The 18574-nt window shown below is 43.1% G+C and overlaps 1 protein-coding gene across 1 annotated transcript; it reads right to left on the reverse strand.

The window, feature by feature from the left end:
- Positions 1-15225: 15225 nt before the first annotated feature.
- On the reverse strand, positions 15226-16766 carry LOC147892758 (uncharacterized). Its single transcript, XM_087387707.1, has one exon. The coding sequence runs from the start codon at positions 16166-16168 to the stop codon at positions 15350-15352; it is 819 nt and encodes a 272-aa protein (XP_087243833.1). The 5' UTR covers positions 16169-16766; the 3' UTR covers positions 15226-15349.
- Positions 16767-18574: the final 1808 nt, after the last annotated feature.

Raw genomic sequence — 18574 nt, forward strand, 5'->3', positions numbered from 1 at the left:
TCCCCCTCCCTCCTCCTCTCCCCTCCTTCGTCTTGCTCCTCCTCCTCCCTCCTCCCTCTCCCCTCCTCCACCTCCTTCTGGCTCCTCCTCCGTCCTTCCTCTCCCCTCCTTCTCTAGCTGCCCTACTCCCTCTCCTCTTCTCCTCCCTCCTGCATAATCTCTCCCCTCCTCCTTCCTCTTGTAGCATCTCTCCCCTCCTCCTCCCTCCTATAGCATCTCTCCCCTCCTCCTCCCTTCTGCAGTAGTAGCTCCTTCCTCTCCCCTCCTTCTCCAACTGCCCTACTCCCTCTACTCTGCTCCTCCCTCTTGCAGAATCTCTCACCTCCTCCTCCCTCCTGTAGCATCTCTCCTCCTCCCTCTCCCTCTCCCTCTCCCTCCCTCCCCCTCCCTCCTCCTCTCCCCTCCTTAGTCTTGCTCCTCCTCCTCCCTCCTCCCTCTCCCCTCCTCCTCCTCCTGAATGAGACAATATGTAAAATAGTTTTTCCAATATCAATGATGGGCTACGGTTCAATCTCATCCTCAATGAGATCAACCCTTGCCAAACTATCTACTTCAAAATCCAAACCAGTGCTGAGATCTACAAATACATTCAACCCACTACTACTTGTGCTACTCATGTGCTCATCGAAATCAGCATCACCAATGGTAGGCTCGTCCTCATGGGTAATGGCCTCAATATCTATATCTCCTATCTCATGATCATCCTCCTCTCTTGTATCACGGTCATCTCATCACCTCCATGGCATGATCATCCTCCATACGCTCCATATTAGTAAATGTACTATACATCACTTTGGAACATGGCATAATAGGTACGACATGCCACCACCTATTATTATCCACAACCTAATTCAAACAAAACTACAATCATGTTATTTTCCTTGCATCGAAGGTATTAAATATTTAAAAGTGAGTATTTTTATATGTGTGTACAATACATGTTCACATTGTTGCGGTAGTACTAGTCTGTCCTTCTTACTTTGACAAAACTTTGTGGAGTCAATAGTTACAAAGCCACTTGCATGGCATTTGATTGTTGCATTAGGGCCTCTTTCCACCACGTCCTTAAACCACTTTACATCCAAAACATATGCAAAGAAACGTCGAAAGTCAAGCTTAATAATATCTTGGATTATGCCACAATAGTCATCCATGGCTCCATTGGCTCCCTCAAACCTAGCAATGACACCACAATATGAACACCTTGCATCCTATAAAATACCTCACAAGCTCACCCATCTTGTAAATACAATATTCGCATTTTGTATCCTGTAGAGTACCTCACAAGCTTGCCCATCTTGTAAATACAATCCTTCACGTCCTTTGATGTACTGCAAGAAATGCTAGTATGTAGTATGAACTGAACACACGAGGAATGGTTGATTAGTTGCTTCTAATTCACTCACAAATTTGGAAAGAAAAAGATCTTGTGCCAATCATGAGATTTTAAGCCATATAATTGCTCTACACCTCTTTTCTTGCTCTTTGTGAAGGCCCCCTTCAAACACCTCATGCATCCAGTGGGAGTATGAACTGTAGATAGCTCGCTTCAATGCCACCATCTCTAGCTTTGATAACCTCCACGGTGCACGAGGTAAAAAGACACACCCATTTGCCCTCTCTTGTGGCCAAGCTTCAGGCATCCTCCCTGTGGTGCGTAGATCCTCCCTTATGCCTGTGGAATCTCATGTCCCAATATTCAAATGTTCCCAAATGGTACACAACAACACAAAGCAACTATAGATGTGCTTGGTAGACGTGCAAAATAGCAGGCGCGTCTAGGCGTTGCTTTAGTAGAGGAATTACGGGCGCGTCTAAATGCGCGTCTAAAAGCTTGTCTATTTGCGCATAAATTACCGCATCTACGTGTGCATCTAACCTGAGAAAATACGTGCCCGTCTAACATCACATTTATTAGCACGTCTATTTGCGCATGTATTAGCACGTTTATTTGCGCATTTACACTGAGAATCAGATGCACATTTAGACACGTAGATAGATGCAAACTAGACAATACAGAAGTGGGATTTTGGTGTACATCATTGCTTTCCAAACATTGCCCATGATTACCAAAGCACATAATTTTTTGCAAGCCCACATATACAAGAATTAAGTGAGATGAGGAGAATGAGATAATATGTAAAATAGTTTTGCCAATATCAATTATGGGAATACGGTTCAATCTCATCATCAGTGAGATCAACCCTTGCCAAACTATCTACTTGAAAATCCAAACAAGTGTTTAGATCTACAAATACATTCAACCCACTACTACTTGTGCCACTCATGTGCTCATCGAAATCAGCATCTCGAATGGTAGGCTCGTCCTCATGGGTAATGGCCTCAATATCTGTATCTCCTATCTCATGATCATCCTCCTCTCTCGTATCACGGTCATCATCACGTCCATGGCCATGATCATCCTCCATACGCTCCATATTAGTAAATGTACTATACATCACTTTAGAATGTGGCATAATAGGTGTGACATGCCACCATCTATTATTATCCACCATTGGTTGATAGACAACCTAATTCAAACACAAATACAATCATGTTACTTTTCTTGCATCAAATATTTAAAAGCGAGTATTTTTATACGTGTGCACAGTACCTGTTCACATTGTTGTGGTAGTACTAGTGTGTCCTTCCTACTTTGCCAAAACTTTGTGGAGTCAATAGTTAGAAAGCCACTTGCATGGCGTTTGATTGTTGCATTAGGGCCTCTTTCCGCCACGTCCTTAAACCACTTTGCATCCAAAACATACACAAAGTAGCGTCGAAAGTCAAGCATAATAATATCTTGGATTATGCCACAATAATCATCCATGGCTCCATTGGCTAGACCATATAGCATTGAACATAGTGCACTACACCAAGAAAAAATCAATTAAATAAGCAATCTAAATTATTGAAAGCTCCTAACTTATGCATAACATTCTATATACCGACCTTGCTCATGCATCCCCTAGCATACTCCCATTCTTCCATTGTGATATGCATCCCCTCGTCTTTCTCTGCTTTCTCCATTTCATCAAGTAGCCAATCCACATGAATATCCTTTGGAAGTGCTCTTAGATACTGAGGGTATGGCACACGAGATCCGTGGTGTGTATGAAAGAGGGCCCTTTCTTCTTGTCTTCTTGCTTTTGCATCCTCGTATCTTGTCACCCATCTTTTCATCACATCACTATTAAGCATGCGAAAGAGGTTGATACTATTATGCAACTCCGTGTCTATTACTTTGTTGCGTCCTTTCCCTTGAGGCACAATAGAGGTCATCCTTAGGTCTTAATCATCTCTCCATAGTCGTGGGAGAGAGCTATCCACATCAACAAGAAACTCAAAAATATATACAAGTGACTCTTGTACCAACCAACCCTCGGCCATGCTACCTTCGGGTCTTGCATTTTGTCTCATGAAGCCCTTCAAGGTCTTCATAAAGTGCTCTAGGAAGAACAACCATCGTGCATGTATAGTACCGCATATAGCAATCTCATCCACCAAATGCACTATGAGATGTAGATGGCTTGTGAGAATAGAACGCGGACTCAACGCGGAAATGTCTCCTCCACTAAACAAACCACCTCCACTGACATAACTTGAGCATTCTCAAGCATGGTGGGATCTATTTCCTTTGAGCTCACATACCTCACAAGCTCGCCCATCTTGTAAATACAATCTTTCACATCCTTCGATGCACTACGTGAAATGCTAGTAGGTAGTATGAACTGAATCCGCGAGGAGGTGGTTGATTAGTTGCTTATAGCTATTCACTCACAAATTTGAAAGGAAAAAGATATTATGCACATAAAATACTTACTTGGAGCATCTTGTGCCAATCATGAGATTTCAAGCCATATAATTGCTCTACACCTCTTTTCTTGCTCTTTGTAAAGCCTCCCTTCAAACACCTCATGCATCTAGTGGGAGTACGAATTGTAGTAATAGCACGCTTCACCATCGCCATCTCTAGCTTTGATAACATCCACAGTGCACGAGGTAAAAAAACACGCCCATTTGGTCTCTCTTGAGGCCAAGCTTCACGCATCCTCCCTGTGGTATGTAGATCCTCCCTTATGCCTGCCGAATCTCGTGTCCCATTCAAATGCTCCCAAATGGTAGATGCCGCATTCTTGAAGATATGCATGGGATCAAGCAGGTGACTGATCTTGAGGTGGGACCAATACGGTAAATGATAAAAGATGGAGTATCTAAACAAAATAAAGTGTTAGCATGCAATCTTTACTTTCAGCCAATATAGCCAATCTTTACTTCCAGCCAATAGTTACAAACCCTTACCGGCTCATGCCAAGTGGTGGAGGAGTCGTGGAACCGTCCCAAATTCTCATCCAATCTCCCGCGGTGAGTGATTGTGGGAGGACTTCATTCCAACGGGCAACATATCTAGGATGATTAGGTGGGAGAAATCGATGGTGATTCTCATAGATGACCTTATTCAATGCGTTTGACTGTGAGGCAACTAGCGAAGGACCATAAACAGGACATGCATGGTAACTCGATGTAGTGAGACCTGAACAATAGATGCAATTAAGAGTGGAAGGTGGGTTTAGGGTGCCACATCCTTTGCCTATTCATAATTAAAAATGCAATGCTTACCTGAACACTCGCCATAGCCTGGGAAGTCATGCATCATCCACATCAAGACTGCTTTGCAGTTGAAGTCTCATGATGAGGGAGGCCTGCTCACATCATGCACCTCGATACCTCTCCAAAGTATCTCTAGCTCATCAATCAAAGGCTCCAAATAAACATCAGGGTTTTTGACTTTATGTTTCCCTGAAATTAGAAGGGACAGCATAACATGTCCTTTCTTAATAGCCATAGAGGGTGGAAGATTGTAATTCACCAATACCACTGGCCATACACTGTAAGACATGCTTTTGAGACCAAATGGGTTCACACTGTCCATACCCAATCTAAGTCTCAAGCTCCTAGGTTCTTCCTTGAAGCTTGGCCATGTGTCTTCAATATGCTTCCACGCAGGAGAGTCCGTGGGAGTTCTCCACTTGCCATCAGTTGATCGATGGGAGGAATGCCATGACATGAGCTTTGCAATAGATTTGCACTTGAACATATGTTGGATGCGAGGGATTATGGGAAATGTCACAATACCTTACGAGGCACGTCCAAGGTTTTGAGATCTGCTCTATATCTTGCCTCTCCACAAGTAGGACACTCTCTGGCATCCTTATGTAGGCCACGAAACAAAACGCAATCGTTGACACATGCATGGATGCGCTTGTAATCTAATCCTCCAAGAGAGGTCACATGTTGCCTTGCCATATCTCTTGAGGTCGGTAGTTTATTCTCCCTTGGAAGCATTTTACACAATAGCCTGCACGTGAAGACCATAAATGAGGAAAAGCATTCGAGTAATTGACCCACTAGCATAATTCACCATGTTTGCAAAATCGACTTTAAAGCTTACTTGAGTAATGCATTCAAACTTGCATTGCTCCATCCATAGATGGTTTGCAAGTTTAGTAACTCAAGGGAGGCACGTAGAACAGAGAATGTGCACCCCTCAAATAGTGGAGTCGATGCTGCAGTAAAAAGCTCATCCTGCTCCATGCTATTATCCCTCCCTTGATGGACATATAAATCCCGCATGATATCATCAAACACATCCTCCTCCACGGCTTCATGAGGTAATGGCGGAGGGCTACTATCACCATCACTCCATGCATCCATAACGGTCCCTCCTGAAGATCCCACCTCATATCGCCGACGCTTCGCCTCCTCACAGCGAGCATAGGGTAACATATGCGGGTGTGGCACTACATCCTGTATCAAATTAAAACGAGATCATAACTCAAACATATGAACACCTATAGGTATCTCAATCAACCTTAACTTATAAACCCTTACCCTGTTTACGGTCACATCCCATTCTCCATACTTTGAGATATGATTGAGTGTAATCCTGTGTGCACGATACATGTTTCCTCGACATCGATCACACAAACATTTGATTTTTTACTCTAACCACATTTCGCGATGGTGGATATGGAGAAATTCATCCTCACTGGAGCTACTTGTTGAAGATGAAGACATCCTACAAACAAACAACCCACCAAATTTGCTCTTCTTCAAATGTTTAATTTAAACTCTGTGGCGCGTCTAAAGGCGCGTCTAAAAGCGCATCTAAAATCACATCTAAAGTTGCATCTAAAAGCGCGTCTACTCTATGTATTTAGACACGCCTATAGACGTGCTATTAGACGCGATTATAGACGCGGCTTTTAAACCTACTTTTTAGCGCGCCGCTTGCTTTGCTTTTCTTCACATTACTTATACTTCGCGCAGCTTGCTTCCTTCCTTATTAGCATATCCATAGTTTCGACGCTTAAGAGGAAGGCTCCCATACTTACTTCCAAGCTTACACTTAAGAGGAAGGCACCCACACTTACTTCTAAGCTTAAAGGAGAGGAGGACGAACAAGGAGGAGAAGCAACTTTGAAAAAGAAAGAAGAACCTTCCATACCTCTATCCAAGTAAGTCTTTTTGCAGTTGATCTTGTTTGGAAGTTTGCTCTCTTTAGATTTGTACTTTCTCGTATCCAAGAAGCGCATGATCTGGGTATCAGTGTCACGTTTGTGTGTCAGGCGCAATGTCCTTTTCTACTTTTTAGGAATCCCGTCTATCGGAGTGCGTCTATAGGCGCGTCTGAACGTGCGTCTAGCCTGTTTGCAGACACAGATAGACGCATCGATAGATGCTCTGTTAAATGCTCTGTTAGACGCTCTGTTAAACGCTCTATTAGACACTCTGTTAGATGCTCTGTTAGACGCTCTATTAGACGCAAATATAGACGCGCAAATCAGACGCGTCTATCGATGCACTCTGACAGTAAGCCTCTCTTCCCTTCCCCTTTCTTCTCAGCTCATCAGTAATAGATTTTTTTCCTTTTTTCTAGTTCAACATGTGGCCAGGAAGCGCTTCTAGCTCACCTGATCCCCGGGAACTTTATTTGGAAGGACTTATATAACCTTTTAGGGCACCCTCCTAGTCCTGCGGAGTTATATGGGTATATGATGAGTACTCTAAACACTCCCCAAGAGTCAGCACTACAGACTCCAAGCCACCCCACACCGCTTGAGATCACCCCAGTGGAGTCAGCATAGCCGTCTTATGCCCCTTCTTATGCTCCTTCCCCCATACCGTCTTATGCCCCTTCCCCCATGCCATCTTATGTCCCTTCTGCCATCCTGTCTTATGCCCCTTTCCCCATGCCGTCAGGAGAACCTTCTGTCTCGCAGAGCCATCGACGTACTCCTGTGCCGTCGAGACTCGGTTCTCCAGCTACGAGTGGTTAGCGTAGTCCCGTGCAGTCTCCAGCTACGAGTGGCTAGCGTACAAGCTCGACACGACAGGGTAGCACGCGTAGTAGCAGGGAGAGCGGTGGGGGATGCATCGCATAGTGCTTTGGGTTTTGTGTCTGTGGGGAGGATGATGATTCAGATGATTTAGACATGCCTCTGGGTGATGGTACGATTTATTATGACATCACTCAGACAGGAGGCATCTTGATGGATGCTTGGGGGGGTCACTCATCATATGTAACCACGTGAGTTCAACAAAAGGATATTTTTAATTCCTAAATTTCTAAAAATTAATATACATAAGGGAGCATTTAAAATGAAATGTAAAAAAATTTACAGTTCTGTATAGAAAAAGGGTACATTTTATTAAGGAAAAATTTACAGATAAGGGATTTTACAAATAGGCCTCGAACGCATGTGATATAGAGGGTTCATACATAGTGACCCCCCCGAGGATGGATGCGCGGGGGAAGGACATCATGGCCTTCATGCGCTCTGTAATTGCTAACAATTACAGAGATTGCTTTATCCACTACAAAGACCACCCAAAGAGGTTGGCTGATGAGACCCTCGCTACTGTTCGCTCTAGGTATCCTAACCCCCCCAATCGCCAGTTCACAGATAAATGGGCCAAGTCAAAGATTGTTACGATACTTGGCAATAAAAGATCTTCGCTTAAGAGGCAGGCACTAGTGGAACTTGCCAGGCTTGAGGCAGGTTAACCACCAAGGGGCCCGCCCCACACCGCTCACAAGCGTGAGTGGAAGAAGGCAATGAAGTCAGCGAGGGAGGACCCCAGTCTACAGCACGTGGAGGCATGGAGGATCCAGATGGAGGAATATGGAAGCGCGCATTTTGGAGCAGGGGGTGTTGAATCATGGGAGGCCCAATTTGTAAGTATTGATCTCAAATTATATTGCTTATGTAGTTTATTAGGAGGTTGTTTCTTTGTACTAATCCCTCCGCAAAGTGTGTCGTCATGCAGCTTGAATCGTGGGCAGATACCCTACTCCTGTGGAGACAGCCTACCACCGCCACCATCGTAGAGGAGATACATGGAGGCACTTCTATGATGACGAGTTGATTACTGAGGAGCAATATACCTGAGCTACTGGAGCGGCCCCCTAGGTATTTGAAAGTAATTAAATAATGCCAAAATTATAAGTAAAGATTTGATTTTTCATACATTGATATATGTTGTCCCTTGTTTACAGGCCCGTGCACAAGATGATGAAAAAGAGCAGGAAGGAGGCGCAGAAGGGAGCACAGAAGGAAGCGTGGAAGGGAGCGAGGACCTGGAGAACATAGATTAGTCGTACAAGTAGTGCTAGCTACTCTTTTTTGTACTTAAAGCCACTGGCTTGGCTTTGTGCCTCTTGTATATAGACTCCTCTTATTTTTTGTACTTGAAGCCACATGACATGGCTTAGCTTCGTGCTATATGTATATACAAGCACTTTTTGAGCTTTCATGAATTTTATTGCGATTTGGAGTTGTAATGTTTTATTTGGAATTGTAATTAAAATGCGGTTGGCTGTAAGAATTGAATTACACAATGTGGATATGGGATTCTTGTAACTATATAGCATACACAACATACACAGCATTCTGTAAAATTTAAAAATAAATAAATAAAGCGCGTCTATCAGTGATTTTAAAAACGCGTTTATATACGCGTCTGTTTGTTCGATTTGTGTCTATATTTGCGTCTATAAATGCATTTCTAAGTGCGCGTCTATACGCGCGTGTGTCTGATATATAGACGCACAATTAGACGCGGGTCTCCAGACGCGAAAATAGACGTGCAAATAGACATGCCCGTAAGTTTTTTATTTAGTTCAGTAAACATGTCTGTGCGCGCGTCTATGGGTGCTTTGTCTTATTGTGGTAGACGCCACATTTTTGAAGATATGCATGGGATCAAGTAGGTGATTGATCTTGAGGTGGGACCAATATGGTAAATACAAAAGCTGGTGTTAGCGGGCAATCTTTATTTTTAGCCAATATAGCACACAATAGTTACAAACCCTTACCGGCTCATGCCAAGTGGTGGAGGAGTCATGGATCCGTCCCAAATTCTCATCCAATCTCCCACAGTGAGTGACTGTGGGGGGACTTCATTCCAAGGGGCGACATATCTAGGATGATCAGGTGGGAGAAATCGATGGTGATTCTCATAGATGACCTTATTCAATGCATCTACCCATGAGGCAACTAGTGAAGGACCACAAAGAGGACATACATGGTAACCCGATGTAGTGAGACCTGAACAATAGATGCAATTAAGAGTTGAAGGTGGGTTTGGGTGCCAGATCTCGATTGCCTACTCATAATTAAAAGTGCAATGCTTACCTGAATACTCGCCATAGCCTGGGAAGTCATGCATCGACTGCTTTGTGGTTGAGGTCTCATGATGAGGGAGGCCTACTCACATCATGCACCTCGATACCTCTCCAAAGTATCTCTAGCTCGTCAATCAAAGGCTCCAAATAAACATTAAGATTTTTGACTTTATGTTTCCCTGCAATTATAAGGGATAACATAACATGTCCTTTCTTAATCGCCATAGAGGGTGGAAGATTATAATTCACCAATATCACTGGCCATACACTGTAAGAGGTGCTTTTGAGACCAAATGGGTTCACACCGTCCATACCCAATCCAAGTCTCAAGCTCCTAGGTTTTTCCTTGAAGCTTGGCCATGTGTCTTCAATATGCTTCCACGCAAAGAGTGTCTGTGGGAGTTCTTCACTTGCCAATGGTTGATCAATGGGAGGAATGCTATGACATGACCTCTGCAATGGATTTGCACTTGAACATATGTTGGATGTGAGGGATTACCAAAAAATGTCACAAAACCTTACGAGGCACATCCAAAGTTTTGAGATCTGCTCTATGTCTTGCCTCTCCACAAGTAGGACACTCTCTTGCATCCTTATGTGGTCCACGAAATAGAACGCAATCGTTGACGCATGCATGAATGTGCTTGAAATCTAATCATTCAAGAGACGTCACATGTTGCATTGCCATATCTCTTGAGGTCAGTAATTTATTCTCCCTTGGAAGCATTTTACACAATAGCCTGCACATGAAGACCATAAATGAGAAAAAGCATTCGAGTAATTGACCCACTAGCATAATTCACCATGTTTGCAAAATAGACTTTAAAGCTTACTTGAGTAATGCATTCAAACTTACATTGCTCCATCAGGTCTGCAAGTTTAGTAACTCAAGGGAGGCACGTAGAACAGAGAATGTGCACCCCTCAAATAGTGGAGTCGATGCTGCGGTAAAAAGATCATCCTGCTCCATGCTATCATCCCTACCTGAGGATTGATGGACATATAAATCCCACACCATATCATCAAACACCTTCTCCACAGCCTCATGAGGTAATGGTGGAGGGCTACTATCACCATCACTCCATGCATCCGTAACGGTTCCTCCTAAAGATCCCACCTCATATCGCCGACACTTTGCCTCCTCATGACAAGCATAGGATAACATATGTGGGTGTGGCACTGCATCATGTATCAAATTAAAATGGGATCATAACTCAAGCACATGAACACCCATAGGTATCTCAATCAACCTTAACTCTTTAACACTTACCATGTTTATAGTCGCATCCCATTCTGCATACTTTGAGACGTGATTGAGTGTAATTCTACGTGCACGATACATGTTTCCTTGACATCGATCACACATACATTTGAATTTTTGTTCCAACCACATTTCGCGATGGTGGATACGGAGGGATTCATCCTCACTGGAGCTACTTCTTGAAGATGAAGACATCCTACATATAACCAACCCAAAAATTTTATTCTTGCATCAATTGTAAATGCCAAAACTCTGTGGAGCATCTAAAAGTGCATCTAACACCACGTCTGTATTGTGGAGTGTGTCTATAGGCACATCTAGAACATACTTTAAATGCGTTGATAGATGTGTTGATAGATGCACTTTTAGACATGCAGACTGCGTGCTGATTTTTAAACCTACTTTTAGCGCACTTGCTTTCCTTCACATACTTTTAGCGTCATGCGGCTTGCTTTCTTATTAACAGACATAGCTCCGAGCATCCACACTTATCTCCAAGCACCCACACTCATCTCCAGGCTTACACAATCATCCCCAAGAACATAAGAGAAGAGGGTGACCAAGGAAGAGAAGAAAGAGAAGCAGCTTTGAAGAAGGACACGAAGCTTCCATACCTCTATCCAAGGTAAGTCTCTTGGCAGTTGATCTTCTTTGGAAGTTGCTCTCTTTGGATTCGTCCTTTATCGTATGCAAGGAATTGATGTTTTTGGTACTAGTGTTGTTATTTTTGAGATAGGGCGCATGTTCTTTTCAGTTTCTTTAAAAAAGGCGTCTATTAGAGCGTGTCTATAGATGCATCTAACAGTGCATCTAACAACGCATCTAACAGCGCGTCTGGCTGTTAGACGCGTCTATAGATGCGCTCTGACAGTCCGTTATGTATTCTTCCCTTTCCCCTTCCTTTTCTTTCTCGTTTCCTTTCCCTTCCCCTTCCCCAAAGGCTCCCCTTCCACTTCCAAGAAAAGGATTGCATATTCAATGATGGAAATAAGTGATTGCATGAATGAAGAAAGGGATTGCATGAATGATGGAAAGGGATTACATGATTGAAGAAAGGGAATACATGAATGATGGAAAGGGAAAGCATGATTAAAGAAAGGGATTGCATTCGTGAGGAAATAAGGGATTCTCTTTTCCTCTCTTTTCCTCTATTTTCCTCTCTTTTCTCCTCTCTTTCCTTCTCTCTTTTTCTCTCTTTTATCCCCACTTTTTCTCTCTTTTTCTCCTCTCTTTTCCTCTCCTTTCTCCTCTCTTTCCTTCTCTTTTCTCCTCTCTTTTTCTCTCTTATCTCCTTTCTTTTTTCTCCTTTCTTTTTCTCTATTTTCCTCTCTTTTCTCCTCTCTTTCCTTCTCTCTTTGCTCTCTTTTATCCCCACTTTTTCTCTCTTTTTCTCCTCTCTTTTCCTCTCCTTTCTCCTCTCTTTCCTTCTCTTTTCTCCTCTCTTTTTCTCTCTTATCTCCTTTCTTTTTTCTCCTCTCTTTCCTCTATTTTCCTCTCTTTTCTCCTCTCTTTCCTTCTCTCTTTTTCTCTCTTTTATCCCCACTTTTTCTCTCTTTTTCTCCTCTCTTTTCCTCTCCTTTCTCCTCTCTTTCCTTCTCTTTTCTCCTCTCTTTCCTTCTCTCTTTTTCTCTCTTTCATCCCCACTTTTTATCTTTTTCTCCTCTCTTTTCCTCTCCTTTCTCCTCTCTTTCCTTCTCTTTTCTCCTCTCTTTTTCTCTCTTATCTCCTTTCTTTTTTCTCCTCTCTTTTCCTCTCTTTTCCTCTCTTTTCTCCTCTCTTTCCTTCTCTCTTTTTCTCTCTTTTGTCCCCACTTTTTCTCTCTTTTTCTCCTCTTTTCCTCTCCTTTCTCCTCTCTTTCCTTCTCTTTTCTCCTCTCTTTTTCTCTCTTATCTCCTTTCTTTTTTCTCCTCTCTTTTCCTCTCTTTTCCTCTCTTTCCTTCTCTCTTTTTCCCCACGTGAAGCTTCAATAGCCTGACATTGAGCAAGCAGATACACACTTCTATCACTCTAATTCAAAGAATACAGGAGTTTGTAAGTGCTTGCTCAATGTCAGGCTCTGACTCTATTTTTTCTTTTGCATCTCGTGACAAGGGCATGCTCGATGGTAATCTTCTTCTTTTCTTTTCTTCAGTTCATCATGTGGCCAGGAAGCCCTTCAGCCTCACCTGGTCTTCCGGATGCCATCTTTCGGGAGTTATATAACATTTTGGGGCACCCTCCCACTCCTACAGAGTTATACACATACATGATGGGTACTACAAACACCCCCCAAGAGTTGGCAGTATAGACTCCAAACCACCCTAATCCCACACCAGCTGAGATTACCCCAGTGCAGTCGAGATAGCCCAACCGGCTACAGAGCTGAGCCCCTTCTCCCCCCTTGCGATCAGGAGGTCCTTCTACCTCGCAGAGCTGTCGATAGACTCCCATGCCGTCGAGAGTCACTTCTCCAGCTACGAGTGCCCAATGTACTCCCGTGCAATCAAGAGTCGCTTCTCCAGCTACAAGTGGCCAACGTACTAGCTCAACATGATAGGGCAGCAGGCGTAGTAGCAGGGGGAGCGGTGGGTCAGGGATGCATGGCACAGTGCTTTGGGGGGGTAGTGGTGGGGACAGGGATGATTTAGATGATGCAGATGTGCCAAAGGGTGATGGTACGATCTTCTATGACATCACTCAGACAGGAGGCATCTTGATGGATGCACGGGGGAAGGACATCATGGCCTTTATGCACTCTGTAATTGCTAACAATTACAGAGATTGCTTTATTGACTACAAAGACTAACTAGAAAAGTTAGCTGATGAGACCCTTGCTGCTGTTCACTCTAGGTGTCCCAATCCCTCCAATGTTCAGTTCACAGATAAATGGGCCAAGTCAAAGATTGTTACGATACTTGCCAATAAAAGATCTTCGCTTAAGAGATAGGCACTAGCCGAGATTTCCAGGAGAGAGGGAGGTCAACCACCAAGTGACCAGCCCCACAAGTATCGATCTCAAATTATATTGTTTATGTAGTTTATTAGGAGGTTGTTTCTTTGTACTAACCCCTCCACAAATTGTGTCATCTTCCAGCTTGATATCGTGGGAGTCAGGTACCCTACTCCTATCGAGACAGCCTACCACTGCCACCATTCTAGAGGAGATACATGGAGGCACTTCTATGATGACGAGTTGATTACTGAGGAGCAATATATCTGGGCTACTGGAGCGCCCCCCAGGTATTTAAAAGTAGTTAAATAATGTCAATATTGTAAGTAAAGATTTAATTTTTCATACATTGATACATGTTGTCCCTCGTTTACAGGGCCCTGCGTCTGATCAGGAGGAAGAAGATGAGGAAGAAGGGGGCAAAGAAGGGAGCAAAGAAGGGAATCTTCGGCTATAGATGTGCTTGCAATTGTGCTAATTAAAATGCGGTTGGCTGTAAGAATTGAATTGCACAATGTGGAAATGGGATTCTTTGGGATTCTTGTAACTACATAGCATACACAACATACACAGCATTCTGTTCAACCACACAAAATTATGCTTCTATTAACAAAAAAGATTCTGTAGAGCATCTATAAGCGCATCTATAAATGCGTCTATGTACGCGTCTCTTTGGTTTTTTTAAATTTCTAGCCAAGCATCTATAGGCATGTCTATAGGTTATATAGACGTGCCTGTAGACGTAGGTCTATAGACGTGCCAATAGATGTGCAAATAGACGTGCCCATAAGTTTTTTTTTTAGTAAAGGAAATGCGTCTGTGTGTGCATCTGTGGGTGCTTTGTCTTGTTGTGGTACCAAGGAAATTGCAGCCTTTGAAGAGCTTAAGGAAAAGCTATTCTCCAATCCTATCATTATCTTGCCAAATTCACATAAGCCCTTTGCTGTCCAATGTGATGCCTGTGGGAACAGCATAAGAGGAGTGCTTATGCAGGATGTGTGTGTGTGTGTGTGTGTGTCTTTTCCCAAAGCTGTAAATTAGAAAAAGAAGCTTTCAAAAGTGTAAACCCCAACAATAAAAATATGAATAGTTATTAAAGAAATATCTCCCATTTATCTCACTTGACTTGTGCTCTTTAAAGATTTATATGTGGCAACCACATTGTTTGCCTCTGACACTTATCATTAATGCATTGATCTATAAAATTACAAGTGGGTGTCGCACCTCCTAATATATTGGAAATCAACCTTACACACATTTAGGCTTATTTAGAGCTTATGTTTTGATTTAGAGTGACAAAGCCTTTCAATGAGGAATCTTACTTTTTTTAAATGAGTACACGTGGAAATTTAAAAGACGACTCTCTACTATACCAAGGAATATAAAATAAATAGGTACATATAATAGACCTCTCAACAAGGGATGGAGGTACATATAATAGATATATATATATTCCTCTCGGTGCTACGACTTACAGGTAACGAAAGGAAGGATCTTGGAAATCCCGGAGGAACTGCTCTACAGTAAGCATTTTCTCCTCCGTTGGCTCCATGGATTCCCATCCAGGCAACTTGACTGCAGGAGTATGTCTCAGGCCGGTGCATATTTCACTTGCAGTTTGCACATGGCCTTGTTGGATCGTTGGGATGGATTTTAACAAGACCATTGGTTGCGCTGCATTGGAAATTGTATCTGTGGCAACGGCTCCGATGGCTCCGCTGGTGCATATTTCACTTGCAGTTGCCTCGTCTGTGCTTGCAGCCTGAAAAGGCCTCCAAGGGAATCGTGTTTCAGCATTGAGTGCAGATGCGGAGTGACAAATCCTGGGCGGTCGAAAGTTAATAGCCTTGAAAACCGCTGAGCTATCAAAATGCATGGCTTGCTCAAGAAAGGCGTTTGTGTAGCCGGACGAAGATGCAATGCTCGTAATACTGTATTCAGAGGACGCAGAAGCGGTGTCGCTCCGGACTGAAAAAGGTGATGGGGCGGATAATGACGCGGCCGCAGCTTTGCCTGCAAGCGTTTGAATCTCTTGGGGCGTGAAAGAACAGTTGACGGGCACCTGGGGAGGAGAGTCTGGGAAATTGAGTTCCACATCAGGGCCGCGGAGGCAAACAAGAGCAAAGTCATAAGCACGAGCTGCAGCTTCAGGGGTAGAATGAGAGCCGAGCCAGATGCGGGCGCGCTTCTTCGGCTGTCTGATTTCGCACACCCATTTGCCCCAGGGACGCAAGCGAACTCCTTTAAAACGCTTGGATGTGGGGATAGCCGAGCTGGAGGAAGAATTCATCACTGATGTCGATACTACGTGACTGGGTCGCTCGGATTGAGAAATTCAGAACTACCAATCTATCTACGATCTTGATGCCGAATCAATTGCAAAGGATTCGTAATTTTCTGAAGAAAATCCAGGTGCGGCTTTTGTCCTCAATAGCATAAAACTAGGGCAGTGGAGCGCCGCTGAAGGGAGACTAGCCGGGTGAGAGAGATGAAGGGAGAGAGATGAAGCCAAGGCATTGCACCGCCGATGAATTGAGAGAGGTGAAGGGAGACGGCAGACGAAGGGAGACCAGTCGGGTGAGAGGCGAAGGGATCCTGGAGGGAGGCAGCAAGGGGAAATATAAGGGAGACGGGCGCTTCCAAAGCTTTCGCATAATCAATCGGAGCTTTCGCTTAGGTTAATTCACCCATCGATTAATCGCCATCGAACAGCTTAGGTTAGTTCGCCATCGCTCCCCTCAACTAATACTAATACCCTGAATAAAACTTATCGTGGGCAACTAGGCTCCCCTCAACTAATACTAATACCCCGAATAAAACTCATCGTGGGCACCTAGGCTGCAATTTGAAGTTGCAAAATGCTGCAAAAACGAAGCTCCAGGAGCTCCTGTTCACGATCGAGGGGGATTGTATCGATCAGGATAAAGGGAGAAATTTATACTGCAGAGGATATCTATAAAGCGGCCTGCTAGGGAGCCGCTGTCGTCTATGCGGTCCGACTTGGAATGATGGGCATTAGGTAAGACTTTGGCGTGTGCCTTCAATAGGCTTTGCTTTCAAGCTTTTGAACTTTGGGGAGGCAAACGCCAAAGGGGAAATGGAGCATGACTTGCAGGTTGCAGTATGCAATACTGCAGTCTTGAATTTTGAACGATCGTCAGCCGGGTTTCTGAAGGCGTACCATGATCTTGCGGAGTAGACTCCGATAATTGCACATACCGACAGATCTTCCGTCAACGAAAACAAAAAATCATTCACAAGTTCCTGTCTTACCCCAAAGCTGCCCAACGCAGAATCGCAGTCGTGACTCATGAGACGAATGCAATATTCGGTCTACGCCGTCCACAGTCACGCGTTCCCCATCGAGCAGTCCTTTGTCGACGATAAGATCTCACTCCAGCTGCGGACCCGTGAAATGCCTTGTAAGTCCAATCAATCCCAAATCGAATTCCGTCCTCATGAGAATCAACTGAGCTGCGGTTATTCTTCTTCTTTGTCTTCTTCCAAGTCCGCAAGTAAGCCCTAATGACTATGGAAAATATCTAAATCCCCATGTTAAATATCATAGGTTTGGTGAAATTTTGAATTTTATCTCCACAATCTTTCTTACCACAAGAATATTGACCTAAAAAATCTCATTGGTTTTGAGAAAAAAAGGTAGGGGATCACATGCCACTTTGCAATCCAAAACGTGGTTCTCATACTTCAATAACCCATAGTAGTGGAGTTCTAAGGCTAATGAAAAACCCCTATTAAAAGTGGAAGTTTCAAGTTTTTTAATGCTTATACTTTGTTTCCAAATTAGTGAATAACTAAACCTCTTAAAAGGACCCCTTGTGTTGAATGCTCTTTTTGGGTCTCCAAAGCATCAAAGGTTTTGACCTAGACTAATCAAACTTGCCCTAAGGCATAGCTTCGCATGCATATGAGAAGTTGTGGATGTCATCATTTATGGGAATGAAAAAAACAACATATCACACCTTGGGCCCAACAAATATGGGAAGCATGTTCAACTATTAAAGACTTGCATGGCAAGTAACCCTATATACGAAGTTGACTCCTAACCAACACAAATGCCTACATGAGTCTTGTGAACCTATTTTTCAAAAAGGAGAAAAGAGAAGAATCTTTACATTCCTAAGCATTATCTTAAATACCCTTTCTCATAACTTTATGAGGAGTATTTGCTTAATCTATTAAACCATGAGCATCATCTACTAGAATTCACTACCGGAAGTATCATGGCTATTGTACTATTATTAAATCATAAAATTATCGTTGATTAAGAGCCATTAACATAGTAGATAGGTTTAACAGTATCTTTTAGCTCCAACCTTACTATTTCTTCTTTTGACATCATGCATTGCTTAACTGTGAATGTATCACCTTTGGATGAAGAAAAGTTATCATTAATGGTATTCTCTAAACGTATCTCTTTTGGTAGGTATTAGGTTGTAAAGGTTATGATTTACTTTTGTGCATGTTTCCAAAGTGGTACAAGTTTTCTTGCTCCGTGAGTAATATTTTCTTCAAGAGTAAAACCAAAAGGAAACAATATAAACTACCATCTCACTATAGTTAATCCTTAAAATAGAAGGAGTCTCAAAGGGCACCCATAGTATAAGAAAAGACAAAAGACATCATGGTACTATCTCACTTTTATAAAGATAATGAAGGGTGTTTTCTAAACATAGCA

This window comes from Dipteris shenzhenensis, chromosome 16, assembly GCF_047967505.1.
Source record: "Dipteris shenzhenensis isolate YYH24624 ecotype China chromosome 16, Dip_SZ_1.0, whole genome shotgun sequence".
Lineage (NCBI taxonomy): Eukaryota > Viridiplantae > Streptophyta > Polypodiopsida > Gleicheniales > Dipteridaceae > Dipteris > Dipteris shenzhenensis.

Bases quoted from the DNA above. Each gene is read 5' to 3' on its own strand.
- LOC147892758 (XM_087387707.1), bottom strand. From the start codon at position 16,168: ATGAATTCTTCCTCCAGCTCGGCTATCCCCACATCCAAGCGTTTTAAA.